The 16,301-nt window shown below is 36.5% G+C and overlaps 1 protein-coding gene across 4 annotated transcripts in view; it reads left to right on the forward strand.

Annotated features, from left to right (window-relative positions):
• Positions 1 to 957: 957 nt before the first annotated feature.
• Positions 958 to 16,301, forward strand: part of EDD1 (glycine-tRNA ligase) — an 81,238-nt gene continuing 65,894 nt past the window's right edge. For 2 of the 4 annotated variants that reach the window (XM_022301279.2, XM_088126395.1), the window contains exons 1-11: positions 958 to 1,316; positions 2,313 to 2,363; positions 2,581 to 2,648; positions 4,783 to 4,864; positions 5,005 to 5,068; positions 8,737 to 8,792; positions 10,477 to 10,554; positions 10,863 to 10,937; positions 12,156 to 12,226; positions 12,739 to 12,855; positions 12,948 to 13,049. In XM_022301279.2, the coding sequence (XP_022156971.1) occupies positions 1,065 to 1,316; positions 2,313 to 2,363; positions 2,581 to 2,648; positions 4,783 to 4,864; positions 5,005 to 5,068; positions 8,737 to 8,792; positions 10,477 to 10,554; positions 10,863 to 10,937; positions 12,156 to 12,226; positions 12,739 to 12,855; positions 12,948 to 13,049 (1,016 nt within the window). In that variant the 5' untranslated portion in view covers positions 958 to 1,064. Of the gene's footprint in view, positions 1,317 to 2,312; positions 2,364 to 2,580; positions 2,649 to 4,782; positions 4,865 to 5,004; positions 5,069 to 8,736; positions 8,793 to 10,476; positions 10,555 to 10,862; positions 10,938 to 12,155; positions 12,227 to 12,738; positions 12,856 to 12,947; positions 13,050 to 16,301 lie in introns of those variants that run through there. The other 2 variants (XM_022301281.2, XM_088126396.1) reach the window with 2 other exon arrangements.

The raw sequence follows: 16,301 nt of genomic DNA on the forward strand, positions 1-16,301 counted from the left end.
CCATTATCCACCACATCAAATGCTAAGTCAGCACGATTGCCACGTATCAACTTCTAATTGGTCAATCATATCACATCACTTGCCACATAGTTTTTTTATCCCAAAACTTGTTTTGACCCTAACTTGTTTTTTTTAACTACATTTGAGTGATTCAAAATGTATGGGTTGTCTTTCCTAGATCTATACTAAGGACACTTTGAAACACTAAACTTTTCAGCTTACATTTGATTTGTATCATCAAAATATATGGTCTGATTGAAGCTCTAAAACTAACCAGGGAAAAGTTACACAAGCACAACATATGACATATACGCTATATATTTAACATTAGCAATATCCCCATAAAAAACCACATGCAAAGATAACTTGGTGCCCTCACTCAATGTGTTCGAGCTTGCCCCACAGATGTATTAGAAATGATACCTTGGGGCGGCTGTAAAGCTAAGCAAATAGCTTCGGCTCAAACTCAAATCATAAATGTTGAATATTTGGGCTTCTAGCTTGTGAAAGGACGATCCAATTCGTAAAGTCGTGGAGCCTTCAAATTATTACGAGTATTAAAGTATCAGAGAGTCTTTTTGCTTTTTAATAGAAATCAAGCTTTACACAAAATTAAGTCTATTAATGCATAAAATTAAATTTGTTTAATGCACAAAATCAATCATTAAAGTATGGATTATAATATTTGTCTATTAGTAAATATAAACATAGTTGACTGAGGTAAGGTTGGAGGTTAAATCTCTTATTTTTTAAAGGTCCAATAATCACATCTGCTGTAATAAAAAGAAAAAGGAAGGTGATTTTCAAACTCACAGTTAAAAGATATATGCCCATTATCACAGTATTGGTTGCGTTGGTATTATTATTGCTTATTTAGAATGTAACAAATGGAATTATTTGGAATAAAGATATTTACACAAAATAAAAACCTTATCGACGCGCCATAAATCCTCAGTGAACTTTGCTCTATTTTGTGGGGAGAAACCCTGTTTAAATCCTCAACCGGCTAAGGCCTTCTCTGTGCCTGTGAGAAGAGGACACCAAAATCAAAGCTCGCCATAGCCATGGCCATGGCCATTCTTGCTCTTCCCTTGTTTTCCTCCCTCCTCAGACGCCATACCTATCGCCTCTCCATTCGCACTTGGAAGCCGCTTTCTTCTACCCTTTGCAATTCCCCTTATCGCCGCCAATTCAACAAAACCTGTGTCTCCGCCATTAATCCTTCCACAACTCTACAGCATTCCTCGACTGATTCCAAGAGCGATGACTCCAAGTCCTCGGTTCTTACTTTTCAGCAAGCCATTCAGCGTCTCCAGGTCATTTTCTAATTTACTTTTCTGCTAAATAATGAATGATTGGGGAGGTTTGCGTGTTGAATTGAATATTTGTGCTCTTATCACGTTTGCATTTTCTCTGTAAGGAGGAGGTTTTTGTATGTCGAGAGAAGGGTAGTGTCCGTTTCTTAGATTGTTGTCTGTCTCAGTGTTGGGTAGTGGAAATTGGTGGGCATTGTGAATTGGGGTTGAGCATCGACAATTAAGTTGAACTTGTTCCAGAGAATATTGATTGGTAAGTAATTTTGGATGAATGGGAAGTCATCACCTTGCTAACAGAATGATTTTCAGTGCTCTGGTTATTGTGGGGCATAATTTGCAAAAATCTTATGACAACATTTTTTTCCATTTTGGTTCCGGGTTTCCATTGGAGGCTTTTGCTTCCATCTACTCTGGTAGTCCGGATTTCAAAGTTTAGAAGTTCTCTTTGTAGTAAGAACAACTTGGTAACTGGGACGTGTTTGGATAATTATTTCTTTTGAGTACTATTTCATGTGACCTAGACTCAAGGGAATGCAAAACTGGAGCCTGTATTTATTTGAAAGGAAAATTGTATAACAGGAGTAGAATACTGGGTGGAGGGTTCATCAAGTTTCTTCCCATCACAAAAGGTTGATAGATACTAAAATTTTGGATGAGGTGGAGTAATATGAGAGCTAGTTGGACAGGTTATAAATGAATGGACAGATACGGGCTGAATTATATTTGAAAATGGTATTTGGGTTGGACGGGCTAAAACTGAATCTTTAATGCAATTGTTGGTTTCTGGAAATCCATCCAATTGGTTGTCAGATTTAACCACCTGATTTACTTGCTCAGTCGTAAGGTACGATAGTATATCCCCATTCCCCATTATAGTCAAGTATTCACGGTTTGGTATTAATTTGGAAATCTGAAGTTTATTAAAGATATTTCGTATTTATATCATCTTCACATTAAACCGTTATTTTTTATGGTTATTTCAATAATATATTTCAGGAATATTGGGCTTCTGTTGGATGTGCTGTGATGCAATGCAGTAACACAGAGGTATGCTTGGTGTAGACAACCCTGTCCCACACGGCTACTACCCCCAGACAAAAAAAAAAGAAAAAATAAAAAGGAAAAGAAAACGATAAAAGAAAAAAGGAGAGGCAGTTCCTGTTATCTTGACAAACATTCATTTTTAAGAGTTTTTAGTGTTCATCAGAAGTTTTTACCCGATAAGGGTTGCCAGTTATTTTATATAGTTCCTGTTATTAACCAGGTTGGTGCGGGAACCATGAATCCCCTGACATTCTTGAGAGTTCTTGGTCCAGAACCTTGGAATGTTGCGTAAGTATTCTACTAGAGAGAATGCCTCATTATGTATTGCTTCCCTTTGGGTGTCTCCTTTATTATATTGATTATGAATCCATGGATCATTTGTTTATATATCTTTTTTGTGAGGAAGCTAGGGTGTGGTGTAAATAGCCTTTGGAGTCTTGGAGATTTCAAGAATATTGGTATTTGTTTTTGGAAGGGTGACGAGGGATAGTGTTTTTTTTTTATTATTGATTATTGATTTGTTTTTTTGGGCTGATATCAAGGTCAACTTTCATACTTGAGCTTGATAAATTTTTTTTTTTTTTTTTTTTTTTTTTTTTTTTAACTTTTAAATGTTTGTTTGTTATAGTTTTGAGCTAAGTTAAAATTTATAATAGTTAAGAGAGAGAGAATTTGAAAATAATTGACATTTTGTCAATTAAATTGGCTGACATTTGGTTCAAAACCTGATTGTTGATTTAGATATAATATAAATATAAAAAATGAAAGCACTTCAAAGTTATTTTGGATTCAAACCATACTTTGACATGTATAACCTAACACTAAGAGTATTACTTTTAAATATACCAAATCACATTTGAAACTCTCAAAATCACTCCTGGAAAGTTGTTCATACTTTTGTCTCTTCTTGGTGCCTCATTGATAAATTGTTTTGCAATTGTAGTTTCATGAGTCTAAACGCCGACTGGAAACCTTTTTTGTAACTTTTGGCATTGGGGTTTGCTCTTCCCCGCTCTTTTGTACATCCTCTTTTTGATAATGAAATTGTCTTTTTCTTATAAAAAAAAAAAAACTCTCAAATTCACTCCCAACTATTACGTCTCTTAGTTATTTGTTGGGTATGTTGGATGGAAAAACCTAAGTTTTAAATATAAAGCTTAGAAGATGTTGAGATTGTCTATTTTGAGTTAAAATCTTCACTAACTGTTCGTTCAGGAATGTCAAACCGATTTTATTATTTTTCTTTTGAGAGGTTTTCTCATCCTCTTCTCTCTTAAAATTATATTGTTATTAATTTACTAATGTGATTTCCATAAAAAAGATGTCAAATCATTAGAAATTTCTCTAATGTTTACTTTTCATATTCTAATTTTAGGTGAACTTAAATTTTCTTTTTATAATTGTTATCATAGTTTTTGGGATTTGGGATGTCTTGTCCTCTTTATATCGTAGTTGTTGTTGTACCTTTTATATATATGCAGTGTAGATTTATCAACATCAAGTTCCTGAACAAAAATCAAAATCGAATTCTTGTTGGAAATTTTGTAAATTAATTATGTATGATAAAAATCATGAAAAACTTTTTCCTTGTTTTTGTTTATATTCTTTTTCTACCATATTTCGGGAATGACTTATTTCCAATGGAAAACTAAACTTTTTGAACCATTTCTCTTGAAATTAAATTATTGATTTCTTTTGAATGGATTTCATCTGGAAGCAAAAAGTAATTTTAAAAGATAAAGAGTTAGCAAACTTATTACCCCCTCTTTTTTCAGCTTTCTTCTATTTAGTCTGCAGCTGAGATTGTCGATTGATGCTTCTCATGTCACCTTGTAATTTTTGCTTCAGAAGGCAAACCTATTAATTTCTTCCAATGAATTCATGTCACCTTGTAATTGTATGCTTCTTAAGTAGTTGGCAGTTTTTGGTTGATAGTTTGCATGCATAAATGTGGATGGAAGATATAGTTAACTCATTAGCCACTTTATGTTGTAACACTAAGTATCACTTAATCACAAGTATATGGTGGGCATAGGTGGATGCTATGGCGTATGCATAGTTTCCTCTTTTGATATGTTTCATGACATCATTAGACATTATTCCTTGTAACTGATTTTTTACTTTTGGTCATTGCATGCAAACCTCGCGAATTTTTGTGTCATATACTTTTATTCATCTCATTGAAAGCTGGTTTATTCATAATCTTTTTGATGTGTCATCATGTAGAATTGCACAAATACGGATATTCTGATCTTGATAATACTTTGAAATTGAACCTTTAGTAACCATTTAATTCGCTAACTACCTGATGCCATTTGATAATGATTTTCCATTACATTACTGTGAGCTGTTGCATTAGTGAAGCATAGAAGCTTGTGGAAATATAGATTTTTAATTGTCAATGTGAAAATTTTGATGGAAGGTATGTGGAGCCTAGTATACGGCCAGATGACAGTCGCTATGGGGAAAACCCAAACAGACTCCAACGCCACACTCAATTTCAGGTAACATTTGAGTTTGTGGTCAAACTTTGGAGTTGTTAAATTATTTACCGGGCTCTCTATTTTTTCATATTTATGCTTATTTTCTTTTTTTGTTTGCCCCTTTTCACTTGAATTTCTTTTCATGTTACATATGCTCACAGGTGATTTTGAAGCCTGATCCTGGAAATTCACAAGACCTTTTCATCCGAAGTCTCTCTGCATTAGGTATGACATAGGCTCTTTTATGATCCACTCTGAGGAATTTTGCGTCATAAATATTCTCATGTTTGACAATCATGCAATTGTTGCAAAGGGGGATAATCATGTAGTTACATGGAAAATACTAAAGGATACACATGAAAACAACTCAATGTTGTTTCTATTTCTTTTTCTTTTTACAAAAAGCCTTGCAATGGTGTTCTCTCTCCAATTCATTTTGGGTTATAATTCTATAGATATTTGTTTGAATTGGGAAGCTCTAATTTTTTCTGATTAGCTTTGTTAGAGCATTCTTGTTCTTGGTTTGGTGACATGTCTGTCTTTTTTATTTATTTTATCTTTTTAAAATTTTTCTCGCCAAGGCTATCTCAAGGCCCACACTCTATTTTTTTTTTATAAGAGGCTTACACCTCTAAAAGAGGCATAAACCTTCATGTGAATGCATCGAGGCTTAAATGCTTTAAACCTTGTTTGAGCATAGACTATCCGCCCAAACGATCGAACAAATCTCCTCGTAAACAACGAAAACCTGCAAGATAGAGGGTGAGATGCTGATGCTCAAGTTAGTAAAGGTGGAATTTGGAGATAAATTTGTGGCTAAGATTTGCACATACATTGGATAGATTTTACCTCCTGCCTTTATAGGTGACCTGAGATGGGAAAGTCATCAATCCTTTGTCAATTCTACCTCGGATCACGAGATTTTGCAGGGATTGCGTGAGTGTTTAATACCTTCCTTCTTGGGGTTGGCAGGTGCTCTGCAGACAGCAGGACAGACTGAGACGGAGATGAGTGCAATTGAGTTTGGTTTCCCGAGTCGACCTTCATACGTTGATGGCTCCTTAGAGCACCCTTCGACGCGTTGTTCCAATGGCATGATACGTAGTAGCCGCATCTTGGGTACCCTAGAACATTAGCCTCCACTTTACGAATTCAGCAATAACTTCCTAACTCTGCAAAGGATTGCTTACATGCGCCACGTGAAGCTTCTTGCCATGCAGTTAGCATGCAGACTGTCGGACCAGGGCGCTCGGTTACGCGACGGTGGAGGGTGCCCATAATGCGACGGTAACCCTTCTCGATCTGGGCCATCGACCGTGCGCTAGATCAACGGTTGGTTCTTGCCCTCATAACCTTGGCAGGCTTTTTCAATTTGGGTCGTCTGACGGCTCCTAGATCGTGCGATTCGGGACCATTCCCTTCTTCCACATAAATTGGAGTTTGCCTTAACGTTGAATCCACGCGCAACCAATTTCTCAGAAGAAGGCTTTATTTTTGACTTCTTGTTGATGCCGTTATTTGCACACTAGGTCAGTTGTCCTCTTCACCCCATCTCTTGTACTTCTCTTTGTCCTGCATGGAACTAGAGAGTCTATGGTTAGGATTAGGGTCTTTGATGCTTCGTCACATGACGTTGCCCAGTCGAGTGGCGTGGCGTCAACCTCTGCTAGGGAGTTGTCCTTGATTGACTCTAAGTGTACCGAGTTGTTCTTGACCCAACTAAGATTCTAGTTCGACATTCTAAAAAAGGTCAAACTTAGGCTACCTGCGAGGGAGAGACCATCGAGAATCCCCCTTTAGGTTGCATAGGTTTCTACTCTAAGATGTTCAAAAAATTATGGAGTTAGGTCGTCCCCCCTTTATTCATTCGCCTACAATTTCTCTCCAAGTGTAATATCGTCCCTGCCCAATTAGGGCCCAATGGATGGGGAGCCTTGTTGGATTTGTGGTGGAGGTTTAGCCAGGGTAAGAATTTCGACACCATCACTGTGGAGCAGATGATAAGTGATAACCACCCAAATTTTCAAGAAGATGTCAGAAAACGAAGGATTCTACTATTTATCTACTCGACCTGGCCTAGGTGTTTAGATCAACGGTCTCGATAGAGTGAAGGGCTTAAATGCCATAGGGAATAGCCCTACCTCCATAAAAGGATGGCAGGAAAAATGGTTTTTCGTGTTTGGAGAGTGGTTGGCCTTAAGTGTTGATTAGACTCCCATCTGTGAAGTCGGGACTGATTTCAGCGTTCCAGGTGAGCTGTTTTCTACCTTGGCTTGTCTAGGCCGCTCGCATGTGACTGATCATCAATTTCCTTGATTTTCTTCGTAGTTCAATCGGTTCCTCCAATCAATAAAGAAGCGTTCTCCATCATCGACAACGCTGTAGTCATTAGGAGGAGAGACAGGGGATGCCTTGCTTGCTTCATACTTTAGGGAATCTAAAGGACTGTGACTCTCCCTGCTGTTGAGCGAAGTGAAGATTAGTGATCCCACTACTTGGTTTAGGCATGCAGGACTCACTATACGGCTGTCATGTGGGTGTCCTTTTTTGCAGGAATGTCTTAGACGCCAAATTTTTTGAAGTGAAGCGGTGAGCCTGATCTTTTCACTCGGTCCATGTTTTCGTGGGTTCAGCGAGTGGGACCGAGCTCTCTTCTACAGAAGGTGGTCCATGGTCAAGGCTGGACCTTTGAAGATTCGACTTCTTCTAGGACCTAGGCCTCCACATGGCGCATGCAAGGAATCTTTTGCGGAGTTGGGAAGTGCCGAACTCGCAAAGTGGAGGCTAATGTTCTGGGGGACTCGAGATGCAATTGCCACGTATTGTGCCATCAAAACAACACGTCGAAGGGTGCTCTAAGGAGCCATCGACATATGGAGGTCGGGAAGCTGAACTCAATTGCAGTCAGGGCATCGATCTTCGTCCCAGTCTATTATGCCATCCACTTTGCAGTCGATGACTCTGTGAAGGAAGATATTAAACACTCACGCAATCTCCGCAGAATCTCGTGATCCTAGGAATAATTAACGAAGGATTGATGACTTTCCCATCTCGCAGACCTATAAAGATGGAGGTAAATCTATCCAGGGTATGTGTAAATCTTAACTACAAATTTATTCTCCAAATTTTGACTTGTATTGACTTGAGCATCACAGTGCTCACCCTTTGTATTGCAGTTTTTCGATGTTTACGAGGAGATTCATTGGATCGTTTGAGCGAATATTCTGTGCTCAAACACACCTCATGCGTTGACTCAATTGGCTGCTCATTCTTCAAAATAAAAAGTCAACTTGTAACACAATAGGGTTTGTGGTATTTAGCCCGTTAGTACTTTTACCATTAAGGTCTTAAAATAACATGGAAGAAAAAAGTTAAATGGATAGGTAGATCTTACTAGCAATAATCATGATGCTGTTGAGAATGACTTTCGAAATCTTTATTCAAGTAGGTGACCCTTGATGGATTTTATATAACTTTTTCTTGTATGTTTATATAGTCATAATGTTTAGTAATACAAGGTTCTATTTTATTTATTTATTTATGTGTGTTTTTATCATATGGCTTACACCTCATGACTCTTACACATGAAACAGCTTCTTACCTTATATAATATTATGTCGGGGGGGTATTAACAAATTTTCAAAATGATTAAATGGATGCGTGCTTGGAGCTTCTTAAGGATAATTAGAATATCATCAATATAATTTGTGTGAAATTTTATCACCTTGGGGTGAGTAATTCTTCCACCAAACTTTCATTTGTCTTCTTCCTGAAAGATCTAATTCCATCAAAATTGGGGATTTCTGACCTGTTGGTTTAGTGTCATGCCTTTACCAAGGCATTGCCTAGTCCCTATGAGCTGATGCCATATGCCTCTTCTATATGCTTTATAGGAATTGATGTTGCCGCACATGATATACGTTTTGTAGAGGACAATTGGGAGAGTCCGGTAATCTGGCATATATTGTTCTATCTTTTCTTTTCTTTTTGCTTAGGGGATGTGTGTGTTAATACTACCATTTCTTATTGGAAAATGTACATCATTATTGGTTTTTTTAATAAAATATTTCATTACTGATTAAATTAAATCACTATGTAGGCAATATATAAATATGAAAACTGATATCTACAGCTGAAATGAAGAGAAGGAAAAAAAATAGTAGAACTGAATGATTACTACACGAATTTAGTAACCCCAGAATGTCCGGCGATTGTCTATCCTATGGATAGAAATTTGGAAATTTACTGCCCACTGATTTTTTTAACTATTGCCAAAAAATGTGGTTGCTAGCGCAGGTATAACCTATTTCAACAATACCCTGCAAGCTAGTTTGAGTGCATCAAACATTTCTTAGTTTCTTATCAATTTTTATTCTGATAGCCCCGTATAAAGATGTAAATCTTCACTCAAGACAAAGGAGTATATATTGTGCAAATCAACCGTCTTCATTGTTGCCTATTGTCATGTCACATCCTTAACGTTTGTTCTATCTTGTTGATATCAATTGTGAGGAATACTTATTGGGCTTTGTGTTTCAATTGAGCTTATAAGTTTGAACCTAAAATTTGAGTTTTCATTAAAAGTGTGGGCATATAGTTTATAAATATCTTGTCATTGATTTGAACTCTTCCGTGCATTGGGCTTTGCTGCTACTAGTTTTTTGCTTCTCTATTAGATCAAATTTTCTCTGATAAGTTTGCAACATCAGTTCAAAATCTCTTACTAATTCAACCTTAATTAGGAATAATACTATATCTATATGATAATACATAGAGAATGAAAGTCCTTGATTTCTCTATTAAGCATCCAAAGACTTTCATTGTAGAGAGATTAATGGTTACTTTATTCTCCTATATATTGAGGTTTCTTCCCTAGTCTACTAGAGGATAAATTGGTGTTGAATAGACTCTTTGGGTTTGTTCTCCACTTGATCCCTTACACTACATCATTCGAGTATAGCTGACATTTGTATTAGGTCTTTTTCGAGGGCAAATTTGGAAAAGGAACTCCTAAAAGGGCTAGTTTTTTTGAACACACTAACTTTCTCACTTATCAAAATAGAAAAGTTTGTTTCTTGTTAGAAAACAAGACAGACTTGATTCTTTCTTTGGACTCTTCCTCTAGAGGGCATTAATATAGCAAATATGTTCTATGGAAGGAATCCTCACTTCAGATGATGCCCCCGGGTATAGGGGAGCAAAGCTCTGACTCCCAGTTATCAAAAACAAAAAAAAAGGCAAATAAGTTCTATAGAAGGAATCCTCACTTCCATAATTCAACTAACTATTGTTCTCTGTTTTAGATGCTTAGAATTTGAATATCACTTTTCATTGCATTTCTCTTAAGCTCAAAGTACCAAACACACTCTACTTTTTAACCCAGCTTATAATTGGCTAACCCATGAGCCAACACACCTCATAGAAGGTAAAATTACAATAAAAGACAAAATACTAATAACTTCCTGTATCTTAGACATTTGCATCAATTTGAAATATAGTATTCATGTTGCAACAATATTGATAAAATATCGATGTCGATGGATATTCCTAGAAAAATGTGGACATTAAGAAATTAATAAATATTTATTTTGCACCTTTTGAATTCATTTTCTTGATTTGGACTGCTATTTTAGGTACTTGGCGCCTGGGGATTGGGATGGGAAATCTGGATGGATGGGATGGAGATTACACAGTTCACATACTTTCAGCAGGTTTTACTAAGTGGTCCTTTATATTATTTGTATTATCAGTGTTATATAAGTGAAGAACTCCATACAGATGCAACGTTGTGAACATGGTATACATTGTAAATGTTGAAGAAACTAGTTTAGCAACTCAATGAAACATGCATTGAAAACTATGTTTTATCTTTTTATTTTGTGAGCAGCATGTCATATTGTTGATCTTTGCATCTCCCTGTTTGAGGCAAGGTTACTGTTATTAAAATTTTAAAATTCATTGCAATGATTTAGTTATATCTCTTGCCTGCTTTCTTGATCTCTCTTTCTCTAACTTTCAGGCTGGAAGTCAACAATTGTTGCCCATATCTGTTGAAATCACTTACGGTCTTGAACGTATCCTCATGTTACTGCAGGTTGTGGTGTCTTTATTGGCTTTTTTCTTTTAATATAAAAAACATGATTATCATCTGAAGAGAAGAGTATAATTACTATAAGTCTAGTGAGAAAACTTGGGGATTTGAAGTCCGATTGGAACGAAGTTGTATGCCATAAAAGAACAACTTTAGTTAGCTTAATTTTCATCATTTAAGTGGAAAATAAAATTTGGAGTATGAAAAGTAAAAAACTTTTCTTTTCCTATCTTCTGCAATCAGCATATTTTCATTATTCTTTTCTAAATTTCTAATACCCTTGTTCCTTCCACAGTGTGTGTCTTAATTCTTTGTTCTTTGACCTTGATAAGGCCAAGTACTTCTGTTTTCTTTCTTATTGAAAAGACTTTTTTTTACTTTTTCAGCGTTGTTGCTTGATTGTGTTTTACTGTTATTCTGAATATTTGGACAATTAGTTTCTTAATTATTGGCTTGCTAATTGGGTCTGGACCTTTGGTTCAAGTTTCTTTATGGACATGACCCTTTTTTGGGTATTTTCTAATCATTTTTGAAAAGCACGTGTAGGCGTCTTGCTTAAAAAAGTGAGGTGCCCTCTCTAAGGTGCACGCCTCACATGCCACAGTGATTTTTTATTTTTTATTTTTTTAATTTTTAATTTTAATTTCTTATTTTTTTAATTTTTTTAATTTTAATTAATTTATTATTTTTTTTTGTAAAGAAATTAAAAATATCCTTCAAAAGTCTTCTTCTCTAAAGAGTCTCTAAGGAAACTTCTAATTTATTTTTTTTAAATTAATTCTTGTATATATAAAAAATTATTTCCATTGCACTTTAGTCTACCTCATGCTTTAAAAAATGCTGGTTCTGAACACATTGTGGCTGTCTTTCTTCCTTCCTTTCTTTTATTTTTCTGGCAAGAAATAAAAGTAGATTTGTTAGAAAAAGTGATTGTGCAAATGAAGAGATATTTTTCTTGCCCATTTAAATGAGGAGATATTTTTGGAGTTATTTGAAGAAGAGTGAAGGATTTTTGAAAATTTGTAATTTTAGCACCTTGGCCATTTGGGTTGAAAGGAACAAACATATGTTTTAAGCATGTTAGATAATCAAGAAGTGGCTTTGGACAAGATTGTACTCTTTATTTCTTATTTTTGTCAAAGAATCCTATTTTCCTGTGATTCTCTAGTGTTTACTATTTGCCCCCCACTTCATTGAGTTTTCTTGATGTTATCTGTGCAGGGTGTCAATCATTTTAAGAAAATTCAGTATGCTGATGGAATCACATACGGGGAGCTGTTCTTGGAGAACGAGTAAATGAATGACACTTGTTTGAATTTCTTTGTTTTTTATAATCAATGACAAATTATCCATATAACTAAATACGAAGAACAGAAGGCTAGCAGAAACTATGGGTTTCTGATTTTAATAAATAAAATTTGAGCATACATGGGTATTTTTATTTTGATATGTTCTCTGTTAAAATGATTGTCTTGCTCTGATTATTATATAATTCTAGGGATTGAAAAATATGACAGTACAATTTGGTGACTAAATATAATTTTGTTCCATGGGCATTCACTTTGATTTAAGTTTCTTTTTCAGTAGATTGGATTTGATATACCTTTAAAAGGCCTACTATATTGTATGAACTCGACTTATCTTCTCTATTAGTTTAGCTTGCTGCTTGCTTTTGTTATCTTATAGCCTTTCAAAATGCTCTTAAAGTTCCTTACTTTTTTTGTTCCATAAATATATACTTGAACAAGGAGGCTTGAGATATATAATTCTTTCAATTTGTTAACTCTCTCTCTCTCTATTTCAGGAAGGAAATGAGTGCGTATTATTTAGAACATGCCAATGTTCATCAGGTCCAAAAACATTTCAACATTTTTGAGGAGGAAGCTCATTCCTTGCTTGCTTTAGGGTTAGCGATCCCTGCGTATGTTTCTTCCATTAATTGTATTCTGAGGCTCGATATATGTTAGTTTATTTATTTTTAATTTGACTAGCATGTGGCATACGACATAATAGGTATGATCAGGTTTTGAAGGCATCTCATGCTTTCAACATCTTGGACTCGAGAGGCTTTATTGGGGTAACAGAGCGTGCTCGTTATTTTGGTCGAATGCGAAGGTTAGAGAAATATCTTTATTTATGCATGCTAACTGCCTTTCTTTTTTGTTTTTGTTTTTTTCTTTTTCTTTCTTCCCTCTCGCGGTGTTTGGGGTATGGGTTAGGCTTACAATGTCTTTGACATCCTAAGCCTAACTCATTTTTAGGTGAGGGTTCGTCAAGTGGTCTCCACATCACCCTAAACCCACGGGCTTGAATAGCGACGGTTTCTATAAATTTTTTCCTTATTTATAGCCAATAAAGCACCAAGTTAAATAAAGCACCAAGTTAAATATGTGAAAGAGTCTCAAAGAAAGCTAAAAATAATATGGTCTAATAAAATTTCCTAAATCTTAAGCCTAAAATATTTTAAGATAAAAGAAAGATAATTTCCTAATTTGTTACTTACGAGTGCTAGATTATTTATTAGTATATTTTATATTATTGTATTAGATTCCTATTCCTATTATGTTTAGGAATTATAGTGTTATAAATAGGTGTGTATTAAGCAACTTCCCCCCGGAAAATGCTCTCTCCTCTCTCATCCTCCTCCCTCCATTGCATAGCTTCCCCCTCTCCGGTGCCCCTTTACGGTGAGTTTTTCCAGCCATAGCCTTCTGCTTTCCTTGTTTTCCTCCTTCCCGTTGCCTTCTAGAAGTAGTTAACAGCAAGCGGTTCTGGAGCTCTCTCCTCTCTCCTCTGTCCTCCCTTCTCCCTCCCTTTTCCGATCCCCTTCCTCCTCCTTCTCCCATCCTTCCCTCCTCCATCCTCCTCCTTCTCTTACCCCTTCCCCCTTCCCTCATCCTCTTCGGCGCAAGAGTCTGGGGCCTTCAGAAATAAAGTTCAATGGAAGTGAGTAGTTGTCGTATTGAAGGAAAGTACTTTTGTACGTGGGCAGAAAAAGACTATATTTGGATCGAGGATGTCATCAGAAAGGAAGCATTATCGCTTCATCCGTCACAGTTTCTTTGGTTCGAAAGTTATATGGCAGTGCTTACTCAGAAATCAATCTCAGCCTTTTTTTCTTTAAGGAACGTTATATACATGGAACCTGTCAAATTCACAAGCTGAGAATTAAGAATTGGTGGTATGCTTCCTGGAATCTGTCAAATTCACAAGCTGAGAATTAAAAATTGGTGGTATGTTTCCTGGACCCTATGGCCGTTTATTGGAGGTTGTCAACTTATTTTGATTCCGGCTTGTTCTGATAAGTTGGGGTGGAAGGATTTTTGGTCTATGCTAAGGAATTTTTTGGTAAGAAATGCGGAAAAACAGATGATGGAAGCGGTGAATATTAGAAAATCAAAAGTTGAAGAGGTTATTGCTCCAGTTAAAAAAGATATTTGGTTGAAGGAAGCGCGCAATCCTCCTTTACCTGAAGAGGTAGTTAAACGAAAAGAAGATTTTTCATCTGATTATGTGAGTGCTGAGTCTATCCCCAAAGGGAGTCAATTCTCTGAGCCAATTTCTTCTGGTCTGCATCGCAAAAACCAAAAGATGGCATCTGAGCACCAGATTCAAAAGGAAAAAGAGGTAATTCACTTGGAGTGGAACAAATTAATGGTTGTTTCGAAGTGTTGTGTTCACGATGAATGGTCTAAAATAGCTATGGCTCTGAAAGGGAAGTATTCCCAGCCCTGCGTGCTTAACCCGTTTATGGCAGACAAAGCTCTACTTAAGTTTATCAATTTTAGATTGTTAAATCCAACATAGTTATCTAGTAATTGGGTTTCTGTGGGTGAATTCAGAATCAAGATTGAACTATGGAATCAAGAGAGACACTGTAGATTGGAGTTTATAAGAAGTTATGGCGGTTGGATTAAGATCCATGATTTTCCTCTGTTTCTCTGGGATTGGGAATGCTTTGAAGCAATTGGAAAATATTGTGGAGGGTTAATCGGAATCTCAACAAAGACACTGAATATTTTGGATGCCTCAGAAGCTTTTATCCAAGTTGCACTGAATAGATGTGGTTTTCTACCTGCATTTGTGAACATAAGTCATAAGGTTCTTGGTCCTTTTACAGTTTGTATTTAGGATTGTAATCCACCTAATTATTCGATTTCAATGGGGTCATTGTTTGATCTTAAGAATTCATCTAACCCGTTGGATTTAGCTAGATTTCAAATGGTTATGGGTATTCAAAGATACCTTCCGGATGGTTTCGATATTATTCCAACATGAAACAGTATTTTCAAGATCAGGACATACTTGAAACGGTTGATTTACCTAAAGTGGTTTGCCAGCCATCACCCCCTCTCGGACAGTTGGATATTTATATTGAAGGTTCAAAAGGGGGAGAGCAAAAGTCGGACTCACCTATTAGGGTGGGAATTACTGGCAGGGCTTCATGCGACTCAAGTTTTAAGAAGACTTCAGTTGATCTCCCAAGGCAAATTAAGGGCTCTTCATTTCCAGTTGTAGAAAGGAAGGTAAACGGTTGGGTGGCCAATTTTCTGCTTTTTTATTCAAGAAATAAAGAGAAATTGGCGGCTAATAAAGACATTGAGAAATTAGTCTCGGTTGAGGGAATGAAAACAAATTTATTGGAGGCATTCAATGAGGAAAAAGGAAATAATTCCCTAGACACTGTACCGGTTGAAAATTATGCCATAACTGAAGGAATAAAGACAGACTCAATAAAGGCATTAAATGAAGAAAGAGGAAGCGCTCTTCCAAAAAAGCATCGGATCCTTCTGTCCGTTTTAATGACTTTTTACCTCCTTCCTTATCACAGGGTGTTATCAACACTCTAAAATTCCAGCCTCTTCACCTTCTTCTCCTAAGGCTTCTCTTGGAGAAGATTTTGATTCAGAATTTAGTATTAGCAGTCCGGAATCTTCATCGATTACAAATTCCTTCGAAAGTCCAAACGAAGTGTTATGTGAACAATCGGTGGAGGAAGATTTACAAAGCTATTTTGTGAGGCAAACGGAGTTGAAGAGATAGCATCATTCCCTCCGTTCTTTAAAGAAGCATGTATTAATCTAGTCCCTATCTCCGGTTCACAATGAAGTTGATTTCATGGAACATTAGAGGTCTGAGTAAGGATAAAAAAAGACTGAAGATTAAGAAGCTCATCCCAGTGTTTTCGAGGCGCAAGGTGTCACAACCATACTAGTAGAGAGTCGGTTGTGACGCCCACGTAGTGTGCAAGTGTCAGCGACAAGCATATGTCGCCCATCGGGCCATGACGAGGGCCGAGAGAGAAGTGCCGTGATGCGACCAAGGAGGATGGTGCATCACCTATCACACCATATGGATGTGCTCAAG

Source organism: Momordica charantia (genome assembly GCF_013281855.1).
Source record: "Momordica charantia cultivar OHB3-1 chromosome 7 unlocalized genomic scaffold, Mcharantia_2.0 BLBB01000007.1, whole genome shotgun sequence".
Taxonomy (NCBI): Eukaryota; Viridiplantae; Streptophyta; class Magnoliopsida; order Cucurbitales; family Cucurbitaceae; genus Momordica; species Momordica charantia.